Genomic DNA, 20160 nt, shown 5'->3' on the forward strand with positions numbered 1-20160 from the left:
CACTCCTGAAGTTTAACTCAGTATGAATTAATCAGAGTTAAACTTAGTTCCAGCTTTCTGAAGTCTCTGCTCTTAACAGCTATAGATGGACCTCTGCAGCTCCTGTTGAAAGGCCGTTTCCAAATGCACTCTGTGCAAGCTTACAGAACTCTCTTGCAGTTTTGGGTTTTTTTAATCAAATCTGAATACATGTGTCTAATACTGAGTTAATAACAACTTCCACCCATTAACATTAACACAAAGATCTAATTCTAGCACATGAAAAAGAAAATTTTATCAGCTGAAATCCACTTTAAGTTTATTTCCACTCTCTGGTGCAGAGAAGCCTCTCCTTTCAGGGTCTGTACTAACAACAGGTGGTAAGCAATTGGGCAATTCTTTTGATAGTATTTCACTTACCATTCACAGTTAGAGACACACAGAACTGATAATACACATTTCTTAATTTAAATGATGTTTTCTTGCCATTTCTTGTTTTGCTATCTTGTATTATGTCCAAGTGCTATGTAACAATGGGAATATGAAATTCATTATTATCAAATATCAGAGGCCTCCTAGGAGGGGTTGATTCTTTGTCTGCTTTGTGCAACAGTTTAAAAAGTCCTGTTCCAATATTCATCGGAATTCCCATGATGATGCACTCAGAAACACCTAGGAAAAAAAACCAAACATGTTGAACATCTGAAGAGTAAGGATTTACAAAACTATTTTCATTTGCCCATTCTGTATGCGTTGCCTATCAAATCTCCTTGAAACTCATATGTAAAGACCATGGTCCCTTCACTAGGTAAAGTTAAATGTTATGGTCATCAGATCAGTATGTTATTTAATCTGTGTTATTTAAATTCTAGACAGAAAAAATTCAATCTAACCTAAACACCTTCTCTAGCAATGAAAGAGCTTCAGAAGGTTTGTTTTTGGAGAAAACACTTTCCACTCAGTGCCAATAGCAGAAGATGCAAGGCAAAGTTATTTCGTGTTCATTCTCTGACTCAGTGCTAAGACTTCAGCCAAATCTGACCAAGTTCCCTTGAAACCCCTGCAAATTCCCAGTGAAAGAGGTATACCACTACTTTAGCTATACCACTTTTTGCATTTTCACGATTCAAAAAGTCCTTGTTTTGAAGATTTAGTCTGTCCCAACTATTTTTGATAGCTATAACATTTTCACAGCAATGTGCTGACACATGCATATTCCAGATCTACTGATGTATACAACTTTTCCAAAGAACGTTCCACGTTAAAAGCAAGCTATCAGATACCAGTGTTTTTTTCCTCTGCATACTGTTACGATCCAAATGACACTTTTCGCACATTCTCAGGAGTATAAGAATATTGTCCTTCAAATAAATGTTTAAGAAAATAACAATAAAAAGCTGTACCTTTGAATACACAAAGGATGAAAATAAATTTGCTTAAAATTCTGGCAAGACTTGATTGGTAATTTAAATGTATATGAATGAAGATTCTGTATTTTTTCTCTTGGACCATTGCTGCATTTCTACTACATATTTTCCAACATTATGCACTTAAAAATCTTGTGCAAAATAGAATGCTTAGGAGTTAGTATATATTTAGGCCCACTACTTTGTACAGCCTCTACAGCATGCAGGTTACAATGGATAAAGGAAATACCTTTCTAACACCTAGCAGAATAAAACTTACCTGGTTTTGCACAATAACCTTTCAACCTGAGCCAATCACTGAACCGTGGAAACTGCATTTAGATTTTGGGAATTCTTCTTCCCTTGCAATACTTCCATGTATACAACCAGAAGCCCTTCCTCCCCACCTCCCTTTTGCCTCGTGGACAAAGTAATAGTTTGCAGCATCTGACAGCAGTTATGTATAGCAGGAAATGTTCAGACAGAACATGCCGCTTTAATAACTAAGTGTATGTAATATATCTTCTCAGACTAATGTATACTAGAGGCCAATGACAATCATATCAGGCGGGTGAAGATAATGATGTTGTTGACGGCAGAACTGCCAGTACAGCACGTGCTGCTCTAATGACCATCCAAGACTCCTCCAGTGCAACGTCTTGCAACACCACCAGTTATAATCTATTGCAGATCTAAGCGTCTGGCTGACAGCCATGAACTGCTGCTCTCACTTTCAGCTGGAAGAAGCTAGAGATGAAGCCAGTCATACTGCTCTTATTGCAGAGTTTATTTTTTTTTTTTTACACTTCCCTTCCAGATCACCTCCTCATAAATGAATGTCACAGCAGTGATCTGTAGCTCTTAGTTCCCACTCTTAAGTTAGAAACAAGAGTGCTGTTGGCTACTCTTTGGGAAGGGGACAGAAAGGTAAAGAGACTGTATCTCTAAGCAATGGCTTGCAGATAGTAGCACTTCCCGCTGATCCTGCTTCCAGCGCCCAGTGGATGTTGCTGGAACTGGATGTATTCCTCCACTCTAGTTTCAACCCACTCTGCCCACTGAAAGGTGGCATCAGCTATTCTCAAAAGAAAATGCTTGTCTTTATGTAGGTAAAGCAGGAATCAGTTGTTCCCCATTTTCTCAGGGGGGAAAATCTTACAAGACAAAAGGGATTCAAAGGCCACATGGTCTAAAACTACATGCACACATTCAGGAGAAGCACTGATTTGAGGTGCTGTTCAGTTCAGCACCGATAGTTGATTTTGGGTACATAATCATTTTTCTTGGGAACGTTTATAATTTTTTCCTGCTCTGGAGTTGCAAAACCATGAGTGCGTAAGTCTTTTCATAGCAATTCAGAGAGATAACTAGTGATGGCCAGGTCAGGCAGCTGCACAGCACTTTTTCATACAAGCAAGCCAGTATCATCTCTTCAGTTTTGGAAGACAGACAACCATTTTCTGTTTTGTCCATTCCATTTCCTTATTTGAACTAACACATTTATATAGAAGGCAACATGAAAAGATCTTTGGTTTCCACTTTATTCAAAACAAGATATTACCAGCTTAGAGGGGACTTTGAGAAAACATTTTCTTCTCCTTACTGTCCAGGATGGAATCAGTCTCCCATAGGATCTTTGTAATCATGGGCAAATAATAATTAAATAAAATAAGAAAAATCCTACTCACATGAATGCTGGACAGCCAGAAAGTGGCAGAGTTCTTAAAATACGAACTAGCAATACAAAGGTTTCTAACAGATTCCAGCAATTCAGAAAATACACTGTCCACAAAGCACTGTTTGAAATCAATTACACTTTAAGGCCACCTAGAAATACACACAAACTAGTAAGCCTTAACAAAATACCTTAATATTTTTATACTTCATTAGCACCCAGAAACTCCAAATGAGCAGTTACAGCTCCAGGGTGGTAGGCCTTACATAAACAGATGATGAAGAGGGTGAAACCTGCTTGACTTCTCCTCTTCTCTGTTTAACCTACTAGATAGAGACTTTTTAACAAATCATTCCAAAATGCATGTAGCTTAAAGGAGAATGAAATCTGGGAGGAACGGGGGCAAAGGAGTTCAAAAAAAGAAGAATAATTTCAATTCCAAATATTAGAGTACATGGCAGAAATGCAAAGTTTAGAGACAAACAGAATGACAAAACTCATCTATTTGAATTTTCTGTTTGGCTGTATGTATGTATGCATGCATGCACTTGTGTGCATGTATACATGTGGTTTTAGACTCTTATCAGATTCTTTCATCAATTCAGTAGATGAAGAGAAGATGATTGAGTGGATGTTAATGAACTTAACTTTAAAACTGAGGAACAGATACATTTAAAAAGAAATTTCTCAGGACAGGGATCTTCTCTGTTTCTTAATGAATGGAGTACTGATAAACAAGGCTTCTGATTTAGAAAAAACACAAACACAATTTTTATCTATTTAAATCAGAACTAACTGAAGAAGTCAAGAACTTTGCCTTTCTATTTATTTCTAGATACAATTGACAAATCACATAAGCAATCATTATGCACAGTATGATATTCACCTACGCTACCTGAAACACGTATGTCTTCCTACTTCTTAGTAGGAATGAAAACAAAACCTAAATACTGAATGGGGTACTAGATTCCTTAATCAGCTTTAGGTGTTGAAGATACACAAACTTGCATGATTGAAAAAAACAGAACAACTGATAGCGGGACAAATTTCCTGGTATTTCACTGTGCTATGTGGTGAGAAGTAAAATCAAATTACTAAAAGTCTACTTTAAGAAACATACAACAAATGTCCAACTGACTTCAAGATCTCTGACTGAGATTAGAAGTAGAGAAACAACCACGAAACTTCTAGGATCAAGAAGTATGGATCAGCCTCAGACCTGAAGTTTTTGACATGTAAGCTGAACAGAAAGCTTACAAGGACAAAAATCCAATGCTTTGAAGAGGTTTACAGATGCTGGGTAAGGACCACAAACTGCAACAGAATTTGCAATACCTACCACAAACAGAATCCTTCTGTCCAAAGTAGGCAGCATCAAAGAGATGGTCTGCAGTCTTTTCAAAAGAAGCCAGCATCAACACACTTTCCTTCATTTTTGCCAGTCCAAACCTAGTAATGCCCAGCACTTCACCCTTGATTGGTGGAAAAACCCAAAGAAAGACTATCACAATAGTGGCTGGAGGTCAGTTATGTTTGCTAAATTCAGGTGAACAACAGAAATACACATGAAACAAGTAGTAAGTAAAAAGGTTACTATGGACAATATAGCATTGTCATAATATGCTGCTTCACAGTTAAACGTCCTGATAGTTTGGTATTAGTTTGGTAGTAACCAATACTTAAATAAACCAGAAGTGATTATTCATACACAACTGTCCTGGTTTCGACGACAAGAGAAACTGTTATAAATGGTTAATAGATTTTTTTTTTTTTTTTTTTTTTAAAAGCAAAATATTGGAAAGATTGAAAGAAACATGGCCATGAGAAAAAACCACACAATTATAAACCAGTTGCTGAGCTACAAACTTTAGCGGGGCCTGAGAGCACTATGCTGAAGCTACTGCCTATTGTCTACTGATAAATCTGACTTCAGCTGCCAGGAGATTACAGAAGATGTTAAATCTTCATTTTTTTTACTCTCCAGAAAAAAAGTAATTAGCTTTTTAAACTAATTTATTTATGCCTCTGTTTCTAACGAACAACCTGATTATAACAGACTGTGCACAGAAGCACAAGTCAGAAGTACAGACAAAAGAATGCATGCTAGGAGCCCAACAAGTGTAAAACACTGCACTCTGATGCCCTTTTCCACTATTGTGTTGCAGTTCCACACGGCCAGCCCTGGGGACTGCTGCAGCTCAGTACAACAAAGCCCTACAGTTTTGGGAGAAGTCAGAACTCCTTCATCCATTTTAGCCAAATTAAACCCTTGCACTCTGGCAGGCAAAGTGGAAAATCTTACTTCACTAAGTGTACTCAAACCTAAAAAACATATTGGATGTGAAAGAAAGTCAACCAATAAAGAACAGATACGATTTTCTGCTAACAAGTTCTGGAAGACTGTTCATACTCTACATGTAATCTGATTCTATTTGTAATGTCTGTATCCTTTGACTCTCATATACAGTGCAGCTGCTATGAACCACACCCCATGTGGTTTTCTGTACAGCAAGCCTTAAATTGCATGCATGGTTACCCAAACAGTTGATTTTCATACCACAATTTTTAGGATTCCTATTTCCAATACGAAATTATCATTCCCTACTCATTATTATCAACTTGTTTTCAGTCAAAATAGACCTTCTCCCCCCTATGCCCAAGAACTAGATTAATTAAGCATTTTGTCTGATATACAAACAACAGTATTTGGTCAGTACAACTTAAAATTCTTTAAACCTATAATAATTTCCATCTCCCTAGCTCATTCATCCTTCTCAAACATGGTAAAATTAATTTGTATAAACAGGCCAATGTAACATTTAGAAAAAGCATAGTACAAACCTTGTAAGTCATTAGATCAGACAGCAACATAACATGTCTCCTGTCAATGCTCATACCATGGTTCACCATTGTATACTGAATCTCATTGATAATGGTCGTCCGAGCAGCTTCAATTCCTAGTGTCTTCTCTACCTACACAAGAGATTAGGTTAGATTAAGGAAGAACCAAATGCTTGGAGCAAGTATATTCCTGGAACAAATACCATCTGATGTCAGATAATACTCCATTTCCATTACTACCCTTCTGCATTTCTCTGGTTTAAAAATATTTATAGAAAAAGCTTCTTTGAAGTGAACAGTGCTGCCAGTCGAATTATTCTCTTGTGTTAATGCATTCTGACAACTATTAGTGAAATCAGGCTTGATTAGATATCAACTGCTGCATCTGAGCACAAACAAGCACTTGTAATAAAGATGCTATGGGGAAAAACCCACAGTACCCATTTGAACATTACCTCGTAAGTATTGTTAGAGGACGTTTTTGTTCCTTTCACTCCGTGAGTAGCCATAACAGCTCGCAGATTATCACCTTCAACTAGAAGTTTATATTTTTCCTTTCCACTTTGTTCATCAATATGTATGACAGCCCGGGAAACCTCTGGTATACCTTGTACTACAACCTCCACAAAACAAAAAAAAAAAACTAGTAACATTGATGTGTACAGTAATGCAGTGTAAAAGGGTAACCCTTATCAGCATTCAAACCTATTTAGAAGCTCCAGTCTTCGGAGTAAATGTTCAATTGAAATACATATGAAATAAGATTTCCTGCTCTTAAATGCACTAGTGCAAATGTGACATTCACACTGCACTATAAACCTTACCCACTACCTACATTTTATGTTTTATGCCAGATATCCTCACACTCAGACCTAGGTCTCTGAATGGTGGTAGGTCCACACAAATGAATGGGCATCCTGTCAATAATAAGGTTCACTTATCACTATTTTTAAAATCTGAAGTAGACAGTCTCCTCACAGAAAGCTGCAAAAATGCCAGATACCATCATGTGGTTCAATTCTAGATGCAGCTGGAAGAAGATATAACTATTTCATACAAATGCTGCACTCAGAATGCTTCAGTAAATGTTGTAAGGAAAGTATCGAGGCTTCAATTTTATTTAGAAAGATTAGTATCAGCGGCTTAGTTTCAGCTGTAAAGCAGTAGCATCGCAATCTAAGAGTTATGGACTCAGCCTATCTTCATTGTCAATACTGACAAGACATAGACTGTCTTCCCACCATAGAACTCCAAACTATTATTACCGATTACCTCCCACAAAAGCACGAGACAGCCTTTGTTTTTACCTTTGGTAGTTCTTCCTTCAGGGACTGCAATACATAATACATTGAACTCTTGCTATTTTCACGAGGGGTCACACAGACAACTGCTTCTCCATGGACAGCAACATCCCCAGGCTTTACTCTGAGTTTAGATATGCAAATAGAGTAGCGCACAGTCTCTGCATTCACCTGCGGCAAAAGTCAGCCAGCAAACATCAGGGTATCTCTCTTAATATATAAATCTGCTCAAATACATGCAGCAGTCTTTCAGCATAATATAACAAAGCAGAACGTAGAAAAAAACCCCAAAATTGCTACTCTTATACATTGCATGAAATACTATTCTGTGCTGACGTACTGGCCTGTATGTTAACTAATGGACAGAAATGTCCATTAGTATTTAGCAAGACACCAGGAAATGAATGTATGTTCTCTCATTTCCAAATAAAGGAAAAAATATCCACTTTACAAGGAAAAAAAAGGGAAAAAAAATCCAGATGTAATGTTGCCACAGGACATCCTTCGTTCACTTTCTTTTTTTAACTTCCACTGGTCTCATTTCTGCTTCTGAGGCAGGATTAAGAGACCCTTTGGAACTTATCCAAGGCATATTCTGCATAAGAACTGAACAACTCACCTCTAATCTCAGTAGTCTAATGCGCTCTAAAGACAGCTTCACTAGGATGAAACAATCATCTGGAAGAAACACTTCCTCAATATATTCTGAAATCTTTAAGAGATAAGGATGAAATAGTTAACATATGAAAATGGTTAAAATGCCCCACAGCAATTGGCTAGTGTTTACATTTAAAGCATTAGCAATAATACAATTTTTCCTACCTCTCCTAATAAAGTTTTCTCAATTCTTCCTTTAACCAGACGGGCAAAATCAGGATCATCATCTTTGTCCAACTGCGCTGTTATAATAGGGGTGCTACAAAGAATAAACACACAAAAAAAAACCAGTTAGGAAATTGCTCAGCTAGATTACAGATGGCAATTTGAATTACAGCTTGCCTTATGGAACCTATCTCATATCTAGAGTAGTATTTAGTAAGATAAAGAGACCTTCAGCTTCCTCAGGTACATTTAAGAAAATTATTGTTCATGTACTTCAGGCTGGTAAAAACAAGCAAACACACAAGAGATTATAACACAACAACTAGTGACTATTTTCGTGGTGTACACTATTCTAGTATTATTTAAGTATGCCTTCATGGATACCTAGGAATAGGCATGCTTCAACTACTGCTAAACACCAGAAAGTTTCACAATATCTAAGAGACACCTAATGGAATATTAAACTTAATAAGTAACCACTTTACCTCATTTGATTTTCAGAAAAATAAAACTTGTCTCTTCTCTGGCCCTAAGTATCACTTAGTTGGACAGACATTAGATTTTTCTTGTTTGGGTATTCCATGCATTCAATGTTGTCTAGTATATTACTGAGAACAGGGAAATGCTATCGCATATTGCAAATTTATCTATCAGGTTTCACCTAGGCAAACAGAAAAAAACCCAAACCAAACCCATGTTACTACCTAATAGCCTTTGAAGCATTAATGATTTCTTTGATTCTTGGCACACCCAAAGTAATGTTCATTGAAGCAACGCCAGCAAAATGGAAAGTCTTCAGAGTCATCTGTGTGCCAGGCTCACCAATACTCTGTGCACAAAGAGCTCCTACTGCAGAACCAGGCTCCATCTGTGCCCTGATACAGAAATTTTCTCATTAAAAAATACAGAAAGAGACATAGAACTCAATAAGGCATAAAATCGTAAGCAAGCAAAGACAGAAACTATTCTGGTAGATGTATGAGAAGTTTGTTAATTTTTTTTTTTTAATAAACAAACAGGAGAGAGGTTAAAAGGTCACCAGTACTCAAGACTGATCTCATGCAAGGCAAGAAGATGCCCTGTCATACAGGCATTCTACAGTACAACATCCACAACGAAAACCAAAACGCTTCTCCTCCTCCTAAGCATCAAGCAGTAGATTCAGGATTCCCCATTCAAGGGAAATCCCATATGCTAACATTTCCAAAACTCCCCTTTATATGCTTAAGCATGAAAGACCTTTATTAAGTCTTCTTTAAGAAATTATTATGCAGACTAATTTTTAATCAGAGCAAAATCCAGGTATTAATGCATTCTTGTTTTCTTCTTATTCAAAAGCCCTATACTGATAACCTACTTTCCCTTTAAGTTATGCATGTAATGGGCTCATTCCCACATTTGTCCCTTTCTAAAATTTATGTACTTTGAGAACTGGTTGTCCTTACAGGACAAAAAAAATGAAGACCACTACTCTACAATATGCAATCTCAAAATGAGATGTGAGGGGTGGTTTACATTCTCCACTACAATTTTGTTCAGATCCTGCAGTTAGCATTCTTAAGCTTGCACAGAGTGCAATGTGATCTGCTTTTCTAGAGCGAACATAACCTCTGAACTTAAGGCACAATACCACTTTCTAAATCAATCTAACTTGTAGCAGCCTTCTTGCATTTTCTTTGATGAACTCTTACCAAGTAAAACTGTTGTCTAATAGTGATTTAGCTTGTAACATCTAAAGGAATTAATTCTGGGTGACTGTAAAACAGAATTATTTAAGTAGAGGTTATTGTTTTCACTATTATTTGGAGATCTCTTTACATCCATGTCATATCTACCCAAAAATTGCTGAAATATCAGCTGAGAGATTTCTCCTGGTAAAATGACTATAGTCTATAAAACAAAACAACCATCACAGCAATTAGATCCTTTCCAAGGATACCATCTTTCAGTTGTCAGATCAGCATAATATATGCTAAAACAACTTATTACAGTAAAATAGGCAATTCCCATTTAAGAACACTTAAGACAAACATAAGCAAGTAATCCCAATAACTGAAAGCAGGAAACTGGTAATTGCTTTAAAATAGTTATGTTAATCATATACATGAAGAGTTATGTTAATCATATACATGAAGAAGTTAACATATACATGAATTTTCTAGAAAAAGAAAAAATATTAGTAAACAATTGATGCAGGTGAACATGAGGCCACAAAGCAGACGTCACCAGTGGCTGCATGCCAATGAACAAATCCAAGGAGTCTAAGTAAATGAAACAACTCTCAATGGAGAAAGAGATGAAAACATCCACACTATCACTATCTTGTTAGAGACCAAGAATAACAAACAAAAAGCTCCTACAAGTGCATAACAGATTTAAGAACGTTAGCACAAAGTGCGACATAACTCTTCACAGACTGTGTATATCAAGAATAACCATCAAGATTCATATGGATTTGGAACTGATCTATTCAAACGTTATTTTGCATGGACTCTGGAGGTTTGGAACAATCTCCTGCAAGAGGGGGAGGAAGGGAACACGTCTGCCAGTGGGTGTAAAAATGTTAGTGTTTAAACAATATCCTCTCTCACTCTGAATCCTATCACTTCTGGCTTTTACCAGAATCTGCTGTCAGAACACAATCTGTGGATATAAGTAGTAAGTAGCTATAGAAGAAAACTGTGTTTGCTGGTATGATTACTACTATTTCAGAAGAAAGGTGCCTGAACACAAGCAGATAGCTTCGCATATTCAAGAAATGTAAAATGAAATATAAAGCATTTTTTCTACAATGTAAAAGGAAACCAAACAAATTAGTAAAGAGTCTTCTAATGAAAGAATCTGATTATGACTCGAGACAGAAATGTAAAAACCTCAGCTCTGTCAGACCTCTAGAACTGTCGTACAAGACTCAACTCTGCCTTAACAAACCCACCTGTAGATGGCTTTTTTTTTTTTGGCATTCTACCATTGTCTTGCAATGTTTGTATCATTGGGGCCAACTGTTTCTTATTCTTTTTTTTGTACTGCATTCACAACAGAACCAACATTTATACAGTAAAAATAGCAAAATACACTCCTAGATTGCAAACAAAGCAACAAACACTAAACTGGGGGGGGAATAAATTGAGAAAATAACAGGCTACACACTTACCTCATGTATTTGTCCCTACAAGTCTCTAGAAACTTCTCTAGTTGTGTTGGAGTAATCCTATCCAATTGATATAAAACTCGTGGCTGAAAAGAGAATAGAACAGTTAGAAAAGCAATAGCTATGAAGATTTAAAATAACTACATAATTACTCCCTTGAAACTATTTACCTCTGTTGTGCCATTGTCATTAATGCCATATTTGTCCCTAGTTTTTTTTATCTTCTCTGAAACACCTTTGATGAATTTTTTAATTTCCTGAAATTACATTAAAACAACAGTAAGCAAAGACATGGTCTTCATATTGAAGTCTTCAGCAGCAAGTTATTTGCTTAGAGCTCCAAATGGAATGTTTACAATAATAAATAAGCAATGCACAATATGAAGAGAAGAACATCAAAACTTAGACACGCACATACACTAGAATTTAGCAAACCAGATTCACTCTTGTGTAACCACAAATTAGTAGCAGTACATGAGGAATATGGTCCACGCTGAATAAAAGCATCCTTCCTGAGCACACACTGAAAACTTAAGAGATTTGATTTTGGTTGATCCTTCCCTCCTACCCACCAGCTACTGAAACTGATCCTACCGTTAAAAAAAAAAAAAAAATCTCAAAATTCTTATTTTCTGAGTATACTGACACAAACACCTTCTCACTTATTTCTCAGTAATCAAAATAAGTCAAAGTGGAAAGACTGTGGCAAGAGAGGAAGTATATAAAGGACAGCTGCTGGATAGATTTCAGAGATTCAAGATGTACTTTATTTGGGGGGAAAAACCCTCAAAATTTATATATATGCGTCAGTCTCTACCTAACATAGTTCAAATAACTTCTCAATGCTGTGGAGAGGGCTTGCAGATAATTATGTAGTAGTACATAAGCCTTTCACTCTCTTATCAGGTTTACGAAAAAGTAGTTCTAGCAGTTCTAGTAGTTCTTTACTGGAACATAAATTGAAACAATACTGTTAGAAAAATATCCAACATTTCTATCATTCAGGCATTATGCTTTGGATATAGATATGTACACTAGAAGTCATGAAATATGAGGTCTACGATTAAACTCTTCCATAGAAGTGGACTCAGTGCAAGTCATTATCATAACACAGGGTTATCAAAAAAACCAAAAAAACCAAAAAAAACCAAAAAGCAAGAGGAAATCCTTCCCATCTACTTCAACAATGATTTAAGCCTCCGTGGAGAAGTGAATAGTTTGATTTTTAGAGCCCTTTTAAACCCTTTCCATACCATTAGTCCTGCCTGACAACCAGGATGACGATTACATATTATCACCTCTTCTCCACTCAGTACTGACTCCTTCCAACCACTGTAGTAGCCAGGCATTGCAAAGTACTTGCAAAATCGAGTAAATATTTGAGTGACTGCCTTTTTTTTTTTTTTTTTTTTTTTTTTTTTTACAACTGAATTCATAAATCATTATCAAAACACTTCTATTACATCCTAACAGAATCCTCAGATTCTCAAAATAACAACATTCTTACTGGTATTCAAGGTATTTTCAGACAGTACATTATTTTCTGTGAATACTAGAACAAAGTTCAAATGAAAGAACCGACAACAGAAGTGTGCTGCTGGAATGGATGCTTCAAGTTGTTTCCCCACTTGGATGACAACAGGATGCATTCATACATTTCTGCCCCTTTTGCCCTGCAGTAAGTCATATTAATTCACTAATGAAACACTTCACCATTTTAAAGGTTTTTGACCCTGAAATCTTTGCATAAAATCGAAATTTGATGTATTTCCTAAAATAAGTGTTAAGTAATTATGTGGTATTAGAAAAATTAATCTTTTTACTACGGGTGCATACAAAAAAAAGGAATATTGCAGGACTTGCAGAAGATCATCCAGAACATTTGATCTAGAGGAAAAAAAACACTAAGGAGAGACTTCAAAAATAATTCTATCTTGAAAGATGCTTCTTTTGTGGAGGGGCAGGAAGGGAGGAGTGGAATGGGAAGAAGGCAGAAGGTGTAACACTAACTGCTGCCTCCAGAACACCGAAGACTAAGGTCTTTTAAATTTTCACAAACTCATATAAAACCAGGGGACCATAATAATAACCACACCACCACCAACTCCTCAAAAGAAGTTGTCATACTGGCTGAAAAATTGGTCATGTGGTCATATGGAGAAAGTCCACAATAGGGCAGACTTAAGACCAAACCAGCATATGACTGCAAATAGCATTACAGCAAACTATTTATTGTCAACTTTTCCTCTTTGACAGTCCCTGAGTTCCAAAATACTTTTTAAAAAAAAAAAAATCTCCAACATACTAAATCAATTGTTATATATAATTCTGAATTGTAAAAATAAGGTACTCAAATGATACATTATTTCCATATACTAGAGCCAAAAAAGGTGAGAAATAAATCTCTGAAGACATTTATTTTTCATTGTCAAAACTTTTATTCATGCACAAGAACTGAAAGAGGAAATTACCTATTCCTCTCAGCTTTCAATTATCTGTTCACAGTTTATCCAAGCTATTGATTTATGCTACAAATAGAAAGAAAATGTAGCTCACTCTTTGCCGAGCATGTCTGTCTCTATGGACTTATCTTCAGTGCAACACTGTCCTCTATGAGCACAGCTATGTAACTTCCACAGCAAGCTCGAGAAACCATCGGTTCTTTCACATCGTCTAAACCTATAAAGTCTTTTAGTCTGGACCTGTTTAACAAAAAGGCACCAAACTGACTCAGTAAGCTCTAGCTCAACATGGGCCTTGTCACCTCCTACAGAGCCGATGTTTACTCAAAATAGCAGTCCAGGGTATACAGCCTAGTCACCCAGGTGTTTGCATCACATTTCCCAGCACTTAAGCCAGTGGGATCATTTATATACGTGAAGCACTGCTAATAGAATCCTCACAGTTAAGAAGCCCACGGAGTGGAACAGACAATCCCACAAGATTCAGCAATAATCCATTCAAGTCCAGGCAGACCCATTAGGTCAGCCCTACATGTGCCAGTGCTGACTGGCTGTGTGATCAGCCTTTTCCATGCTTGCATCACACTCCCCAGTACTCATATTCTATCATCCCCCCCCCCTAAAAAAAAAAACCAAAAAAAAACCCCACAGAAAAATGATTGAATTTTTATTTTTTTTAACTGGGAGGGTTTGTAAAGATTTTCCCAATTTCAATAAGAAGAAAGCAAAAATTTCCTTTCACCTCTATCTTAATACACTCAAATACGTTAAAATATTAACACAATTGAAACTGTGCCAGCCAACAATCTGCTTTTTCATGAGTTGAATTCCCTCCAGTGAGGGCAGAGTGCAGGCAGAATGAACGCTAGTCTGTTCGAAAAAGGCTACTTAGACATACTGTTTTCTGGACAAGAGTGGATAAGCCCATTATAGGAACCTCCTGGTAAAACAACCGTGGTAAGAAATAGCTCTGTTCTGGAAGAGAAAAGTGGAGCGAGGGATAGGAAAACATCAGAAAGACATGCTAATATCCCTAAAGGTTGCAAGAATGAGATTTAGAAAGGGAAGTCATGTACTAAAAGAAAGCTTCCTCAAATCCTCAAAACCCTCAAATTTCACCATGGGGATTAATTCATGTGTCATGGTTTTCACCATTAAAAAGGAATTGGGTAAATTATTGTGATGAACGCCTACATTATAATTTAACAAGCAGTAATGTATATATGCTAATCAGTTACTTTAGCACTATACACACATCTTCAGCTAAAAAGCACTAACATTAATGCTCACACAGTGCACACACATGCTACAATTACCTCATAATATTTTTCATAACCTGTCTCAGTTAATGTCTTCAAGGATGAACAGAAAAAAAAAGAAAAGGAAAGAAGAAAATGTAACAGTATCTAAAACTTGAAAATCTTACTTAAACTAATTACCATTAAGGTGATGTAGCCATATCTGTGCTTCTGAAATTAATAGCAATTATTTAGATTTTCCTGATATGATTAAAAAGATGTACATCTCAAAGAACAGTTTCATCTCCAAACTTTGATATTAGTATATTGCATTTTTTTTTTCCTTCAGAGATGCAGTTTAGATCACAGCATATTTCAAGTATGGATATAATTATTTTTTGAACTCTGCTCTAGCAACGGAATTGCAAATCAAGTTTATAAACAACTGCTTACTAGTTTTGTCACCTTCTGCTCTGAAGCATTCTGATCTATTAAAAAGTAACCCTTCAAAAGCAGGTCACTAAATTCACGTTGTTCTCATCACTGCCAGTAATCAGAAGGTTCATCAACGTAACAGCTTTACGTGTCCACAGGCAGGTTAACTCTACAGTTTTTATCACTGTCTCCCAAAGTAGCCTTAAGTGTGGGTGCTCTCATAAATATTAAAATTGCTTAATGCTCTTTCAAACAAATTGACTTTTACAATTCAAAGTGCAAGCAGTCATGTGAACATTCACTCATCCTTAAAAGACAGGTAAGTACTCCCCAGAAGATAAGCCCTGTCCAGCAAAGCACTTCATATGACAGAAGTTTTTTGCTGGGTTAGTGTCATAAGAAAGCAAGGTAAATAGGTGTAAGTGTATAGCTGGTATTTCTATTACAGAAAAACGAGCAAATGAGTAAAAACAGTTATTCAGAAAGCTGGTAATATCAAAACATACGCATAACAACGGAGTATGAGACTCAGTCCTATTGGTTTCTTACATAGCGTCAATAAGTATTATTTCATTTCTGATGTCCCAGGGGAAGCACATAAGTACTGTGCCATCTTGCTATGGAGAGAAGTTCCAGCAAGGTATCTCAGATCAGCAGCACTTCTACTCAAAAATCACTAGATTTTTCTCTCATTTCTAATGTTCCTGTGGTAAATGTGAACAACTACCATAATAAGAACTAAAATTATTAGTCCTATCTCCCCGCCCCCTAAATGTACAGAAATATATTACTGAACAAACTACTACTCCTGCTACTAACACATAAAATTCAGCTGTTGCTCCTTCAGATTGGTAAGACCATTTTATTTAATTTCCTTGATTTATAAGAAAAAGTTAATCACAATGTGATAAGGAAGTGAGATAATTACCTGCAGAAAACTGTCTCGGCAGCAAAGAAATTCATTCTTCTTCATGATGGACTCAGACGTTAACACCAATTCATTTTTACTAAGGGCTGGTTCACTTCGGCATGGATATACAGCCTTAAAAGGAAAGAAATTACTTCTTCACATAAAACATATGCACAGAAACTTCATTGTAAAGACACAGAATATAGATTATATAAAATTGATTAACAGCATTCTTTAGTTTTGGTGGTTTTGCTTTTTTTTGTTCGCCTTTTTTTTGTTTGTTTGGGGTTTTTTTTGTTTTGGTTTTTTTTACAATATAATACCAGACTATTGTGAAGAGAAATTCCACATACACTTCTACTTACTTATGTAAATCTGAAGGTATACACACACATATTCCTAATTCTATCAATTTATTACACTCACATTACAGAAATCTGAACAGTCATTTCAGCAAAAGGCTTTTATCTTTGTTGGAGGGTGGGGGGGAGAACAACCAACAAATAAACAAACCACAAACACAAAACCAAACAATACCATTCTTCAAACATCACAATATGTCCAGAGTTCTTCAACAACACATCAGGCCTCTGACTTAAGAAGCAGTTCAACACAAAGAATATGCATGTCTTGATTTAATAAGGAATTACTTTGTGTAATGTAAGTCCAATCTAGTACCCAACTAAGCCAGTAGTAATTTATCTAGTGAGTTGGATATTAGGCCCTAGAATTATGTCTAAGCACAGAAGGAAATTCTGGTTTTCACAGCTTATACACAGTTTGGTCCTAGTTGCTCTGTTCTAATGTAAAAAAAAAAAACAACAAACCTGTAACTCCTAGTATACACATGCTGAAAGACTGACCAGGACCACTCAAAAAGGCAATTTAAAAATAAATATTTCATCTTCAATTCTCCCCATAATTTGCTACTTCCTCTTACATGCTTCATAGTCTTTTTACACTGCCAACAAAGATTTCAGTAATCCTTACCCTGATATTGTCTAAAACTCGCTTGAATTCCAGTGGTTCATCCTTCCCTTCCATGGCTGCAGGATCCAAGCCATCTCCTCCATAAATAAACTGTATAATGTCACCAGTAGAACTTCTGACTGTCAAATCATACTGTGAGCAAAGATCTTCAAGTGATTTTACCAGTCGCCTCTGAAGGAAAAAAAAAAAAAGTGCAAGGAAAGTAAATGGGATCTTTTTAAAAATAGCTATTAATTGGGATTACAAAAAGTATAGAAACTGGATTCAGGAAATAAATCTGACACAGTGACTAGCAGGCATGAAAACCTATTTTAAGTCATACATTATCCTTAGGGCTTTACTGTGCATTGCCCAGAACATGAAAGCCAACAATAACAAAATTTAAAGCAACAAGACAATTCTCCACATTTAGAAATTCCATCATATAAGAAAGCTAACACTAAGCTGCAAGAATCTGTTATAGTCTGAGGAATCCGGGCTTTTTTTGACAGAATATTTGTATTCTTCCCATCAGGTTTATTTCTCAAGGGATACAACACTTTTTCCGTATGGAAGCAAAACCAGTGAACGATTATTTTCACTGACAAAAAACAAACAGCTCATCTGTCAAAGCCAGTAGGTGCTATTTTTCTACCAGTGTTAACTACTTCTCTTACATTAATTCCTTGTATTGGGAAATCCCTTTACTACCATCTTCCTTCCTCCGCCTCCCAAAAAGACAGCATGCTATGAAGCATTAGTGGTGAAAAATGTTTGTACTTGAAAGATGGATTTCATTGTTCTATGAAAGTAAATTAGCTCACTAAAGAATATAAATTGGTATTTTTTTTTTTCACTGAGGAGGAAAAAGGTAAGATGAAATTAACATTAAGATTTTTTTTTTTTTTTAATTCCAAAGTCCAAGTGCTACAATTTATTCATGTAGAGTGAAAGCTGATGAGGAAAAGTATTTTGCAGGTTGCTTATTTTATTTATATATATTTGTATATACTTACACGCATGCAAACATTATTCCATTAGTTTGGGAGACAAATGGTCTAATTAGTCACCCACCTCAAAAGGAATTGATTTCAGTCTTTGTAGAGTTACTTGCATATCTCTGAACGTGTCCCCAGCCCCAAATTATCTTGGCTTTTCTACTGCCTGTTGCACTGGGAAGAGGACTATACTTAAAATACCACTTAAATATTTCCATTGAAGTCTTAAGACTGCTCATAATAGCAAGAAGCTTTGTTGGAGGGACATTTATTTTCACAGGAGATATGGCCGAAGACACTAACACCTTACAGAACTTTAAGTCCAAGTCTGTATGGCCAAGGTGCCTGTTACCTAAAGAGGAGAGATACTAAAAGGGAACTTTAGCCATATTTCTGTCAACCAGACAATCTTTTTTTAAACCACCCAAACCAAGGATTTGTGTTTTCTGTTTCTCATTGTCGAAATACCCTATCTGAAAAAGCACTCACAACTCAAATCTATGTTATAATGTATGGACAAAACTTCCATCATTCACAGGGGTTTTAGGAACACACACTACATAGAAAGTAGTTCTCAGTAATTCCCTAGAACAAGGGCTTTTATCACCCATATTCAAGAGGAAACAGTTTAATATAAGCATGTTACTGTACCATTGCCTGAAGTGAGATCTGGTTTACAAACCTCATGTCTACTGGAGAATAGAGCAAAGTTATGTATTTCACAGTATAAATTACTCTCTGTTACATTAAAAACAAACACACACACCCATAATGTATGCACTTCTCCCCCACCCCTCACCTCAACATGCACATAAGAAATATCCTCCTTTTGCAAGACTGATAAAAACCCCACTCCACTGACAGTTACCTGCATATATCCAGTTTCAGCTGTTTTTACAGCTGTGTCAACCAGACCTTCACGACCAGCCATTGTATGAAAAAAAAATTCAGTGGGAGTCAACCCAGAATAGAAACTATTTGCAACAAAGCCTTTTGCTGCTGGGAGCTACAGAGAAGAGTGGGGAAAAAATGGTTAAAATGCAATGTACATTTTGTATGCATGTTACAGAAAAACACATTTTATGTCATCTAAATTCTTTCAGATAGTTAGCCAATACATACACAAACACAGAACAATCGTCTCAGCTGCATATAGCTTTGAAGTTCAATGTTTGTATTTTAGATCTGAATAAAGGCTTCAAAACCCTTGCCTAGTTCTTCCAAACTAATCTAATAGACTTTCTTCCTCCTCCTACAAGCCTTGTCATGCTTCTAGCCATTCCTTGCAAACACTACACCAACTTCTAACACTTCAGCCTCCCTTAAAGTTGCAAAAATTGAAAAGGCTATAAGAACGTTCATTTTGCAATAGTATAGCAAAGGCATTTGCAGTGCTGAAGACTAAGGAATCCAGAAAAAATATGACTGGAGGTATGTACGTAACTAATTCTTTCAAATGGTTTGCTCTCACCTCGGAAAAGAGTCCTTGCCAATGAACTTTATGCAGGCATCCCTTCAAGTCAAACAACACCAAATGGCCTCCATGATCACAAAGAACAATGGATAGGCTACAAAAGGGTTCATCTTAGAAGATCACTTTTTGTTGTTATTTAACAGGTAGCGCTTTCTGAATCAGTAAAAAGCTAGAGTTCAAATTCAATTTTTACCTTCTCATCTAATCCATGAAGTATTTTTTCTTCTTTAATTTATTCAGAAAAGAAAAGATTTTAGCTTACAGAACTCAGAAGTTGAAATTTGGACAGTTAGTGACAAATGCAAGTGTCATGGATACCATCTGACAGTTGAGTTATCTGACTAACACACTAACAAGATTGATGGCTCGTACCTAGAGCCTTCTCTACTGATCATTAGATTTCAGATAACCATTTAAAAAAAAAAAAGAAAATCTCACTGAATTGTATTAACAAGTCCATGAGACTCCCTTATTGCTTCATGTGAACAGAACTCAAACA

General features: G+C 36.2%; 1 protein-coding gene across 1 annotated transcript in view; it reads right to left on the reverse strand.

Annotated features, from left to right (window-relative positions):
- Window positions 1–483: 483 nt before the first annotated feature.
- The window catches only part of POLR3A (polymerase (RNA) III (DNA directed) polypeptide A, 155kDa), a 36743-nt gene continuing 17066 nt past the window's right edge, over window positions 484–20160 (reverse strand). Inside the window, exons 18-30 of the mRNA XM_009583567.1 lie at window positions 19056–19193; window positions 17211–17381; window positions 16239–16352; window positions 11346–11432; window positions 11179–11261; window positions 8729–8899; window positions 8025–8118; window positions 7822–7914; window positions 7209–7373; window positions 6357–6521; window positions 5902–6033; window positions 4400–4532; window positions 484–651 (exon numbers count right to left, since the gene is read on the reverse strand). Of these exons, the coding sequence (XP_009581862.1) occupies window positions 503–651; window positions 4400–4532; window positions 5902–6033; window positions 6357–6521; window positions 7209–7373; window positions 7822–7914; window positions 8025–8118; window positions 8729–8899; window positions 11179–11261; window positions 11346–11432; window positions 16239–16352; window positions 17211–17381; window positions 19056–19193 (1695 nt within the window). The 3' untranslated portion in view covers window positions 484–502. The remainder of the gene's footprint in view (window positions 652–4399; window positions 4533–5901; window positions 6034–6356; window positions 6522–7208; window positions 7374–7821; window positions 7915–8024; window positions 8119–8728; window positions 8900–11178; window positions 11262–11345; window positions 11433–16238; window positions 16353–17210; window positions 17382–19055; window positions 19194–20160) is intronic.

The sequence above is a fragment of the Fulmarus glacialis genome, unplaced genomic scaffold (assembly GCF_000690835.1).
Source record: "Fulmarus glacialis isolate BGI_N327 unplaced genomic scaffold, ASM69083v1 scaffold3028, whole genome shotgun sequence".
Classification (NCBI taxonomy): Eukaryota; Metazoa; Chordata; class Aves; order Procellariiformes; family Procellariidae; genus Fulmarus; species Fulmarus glacialis.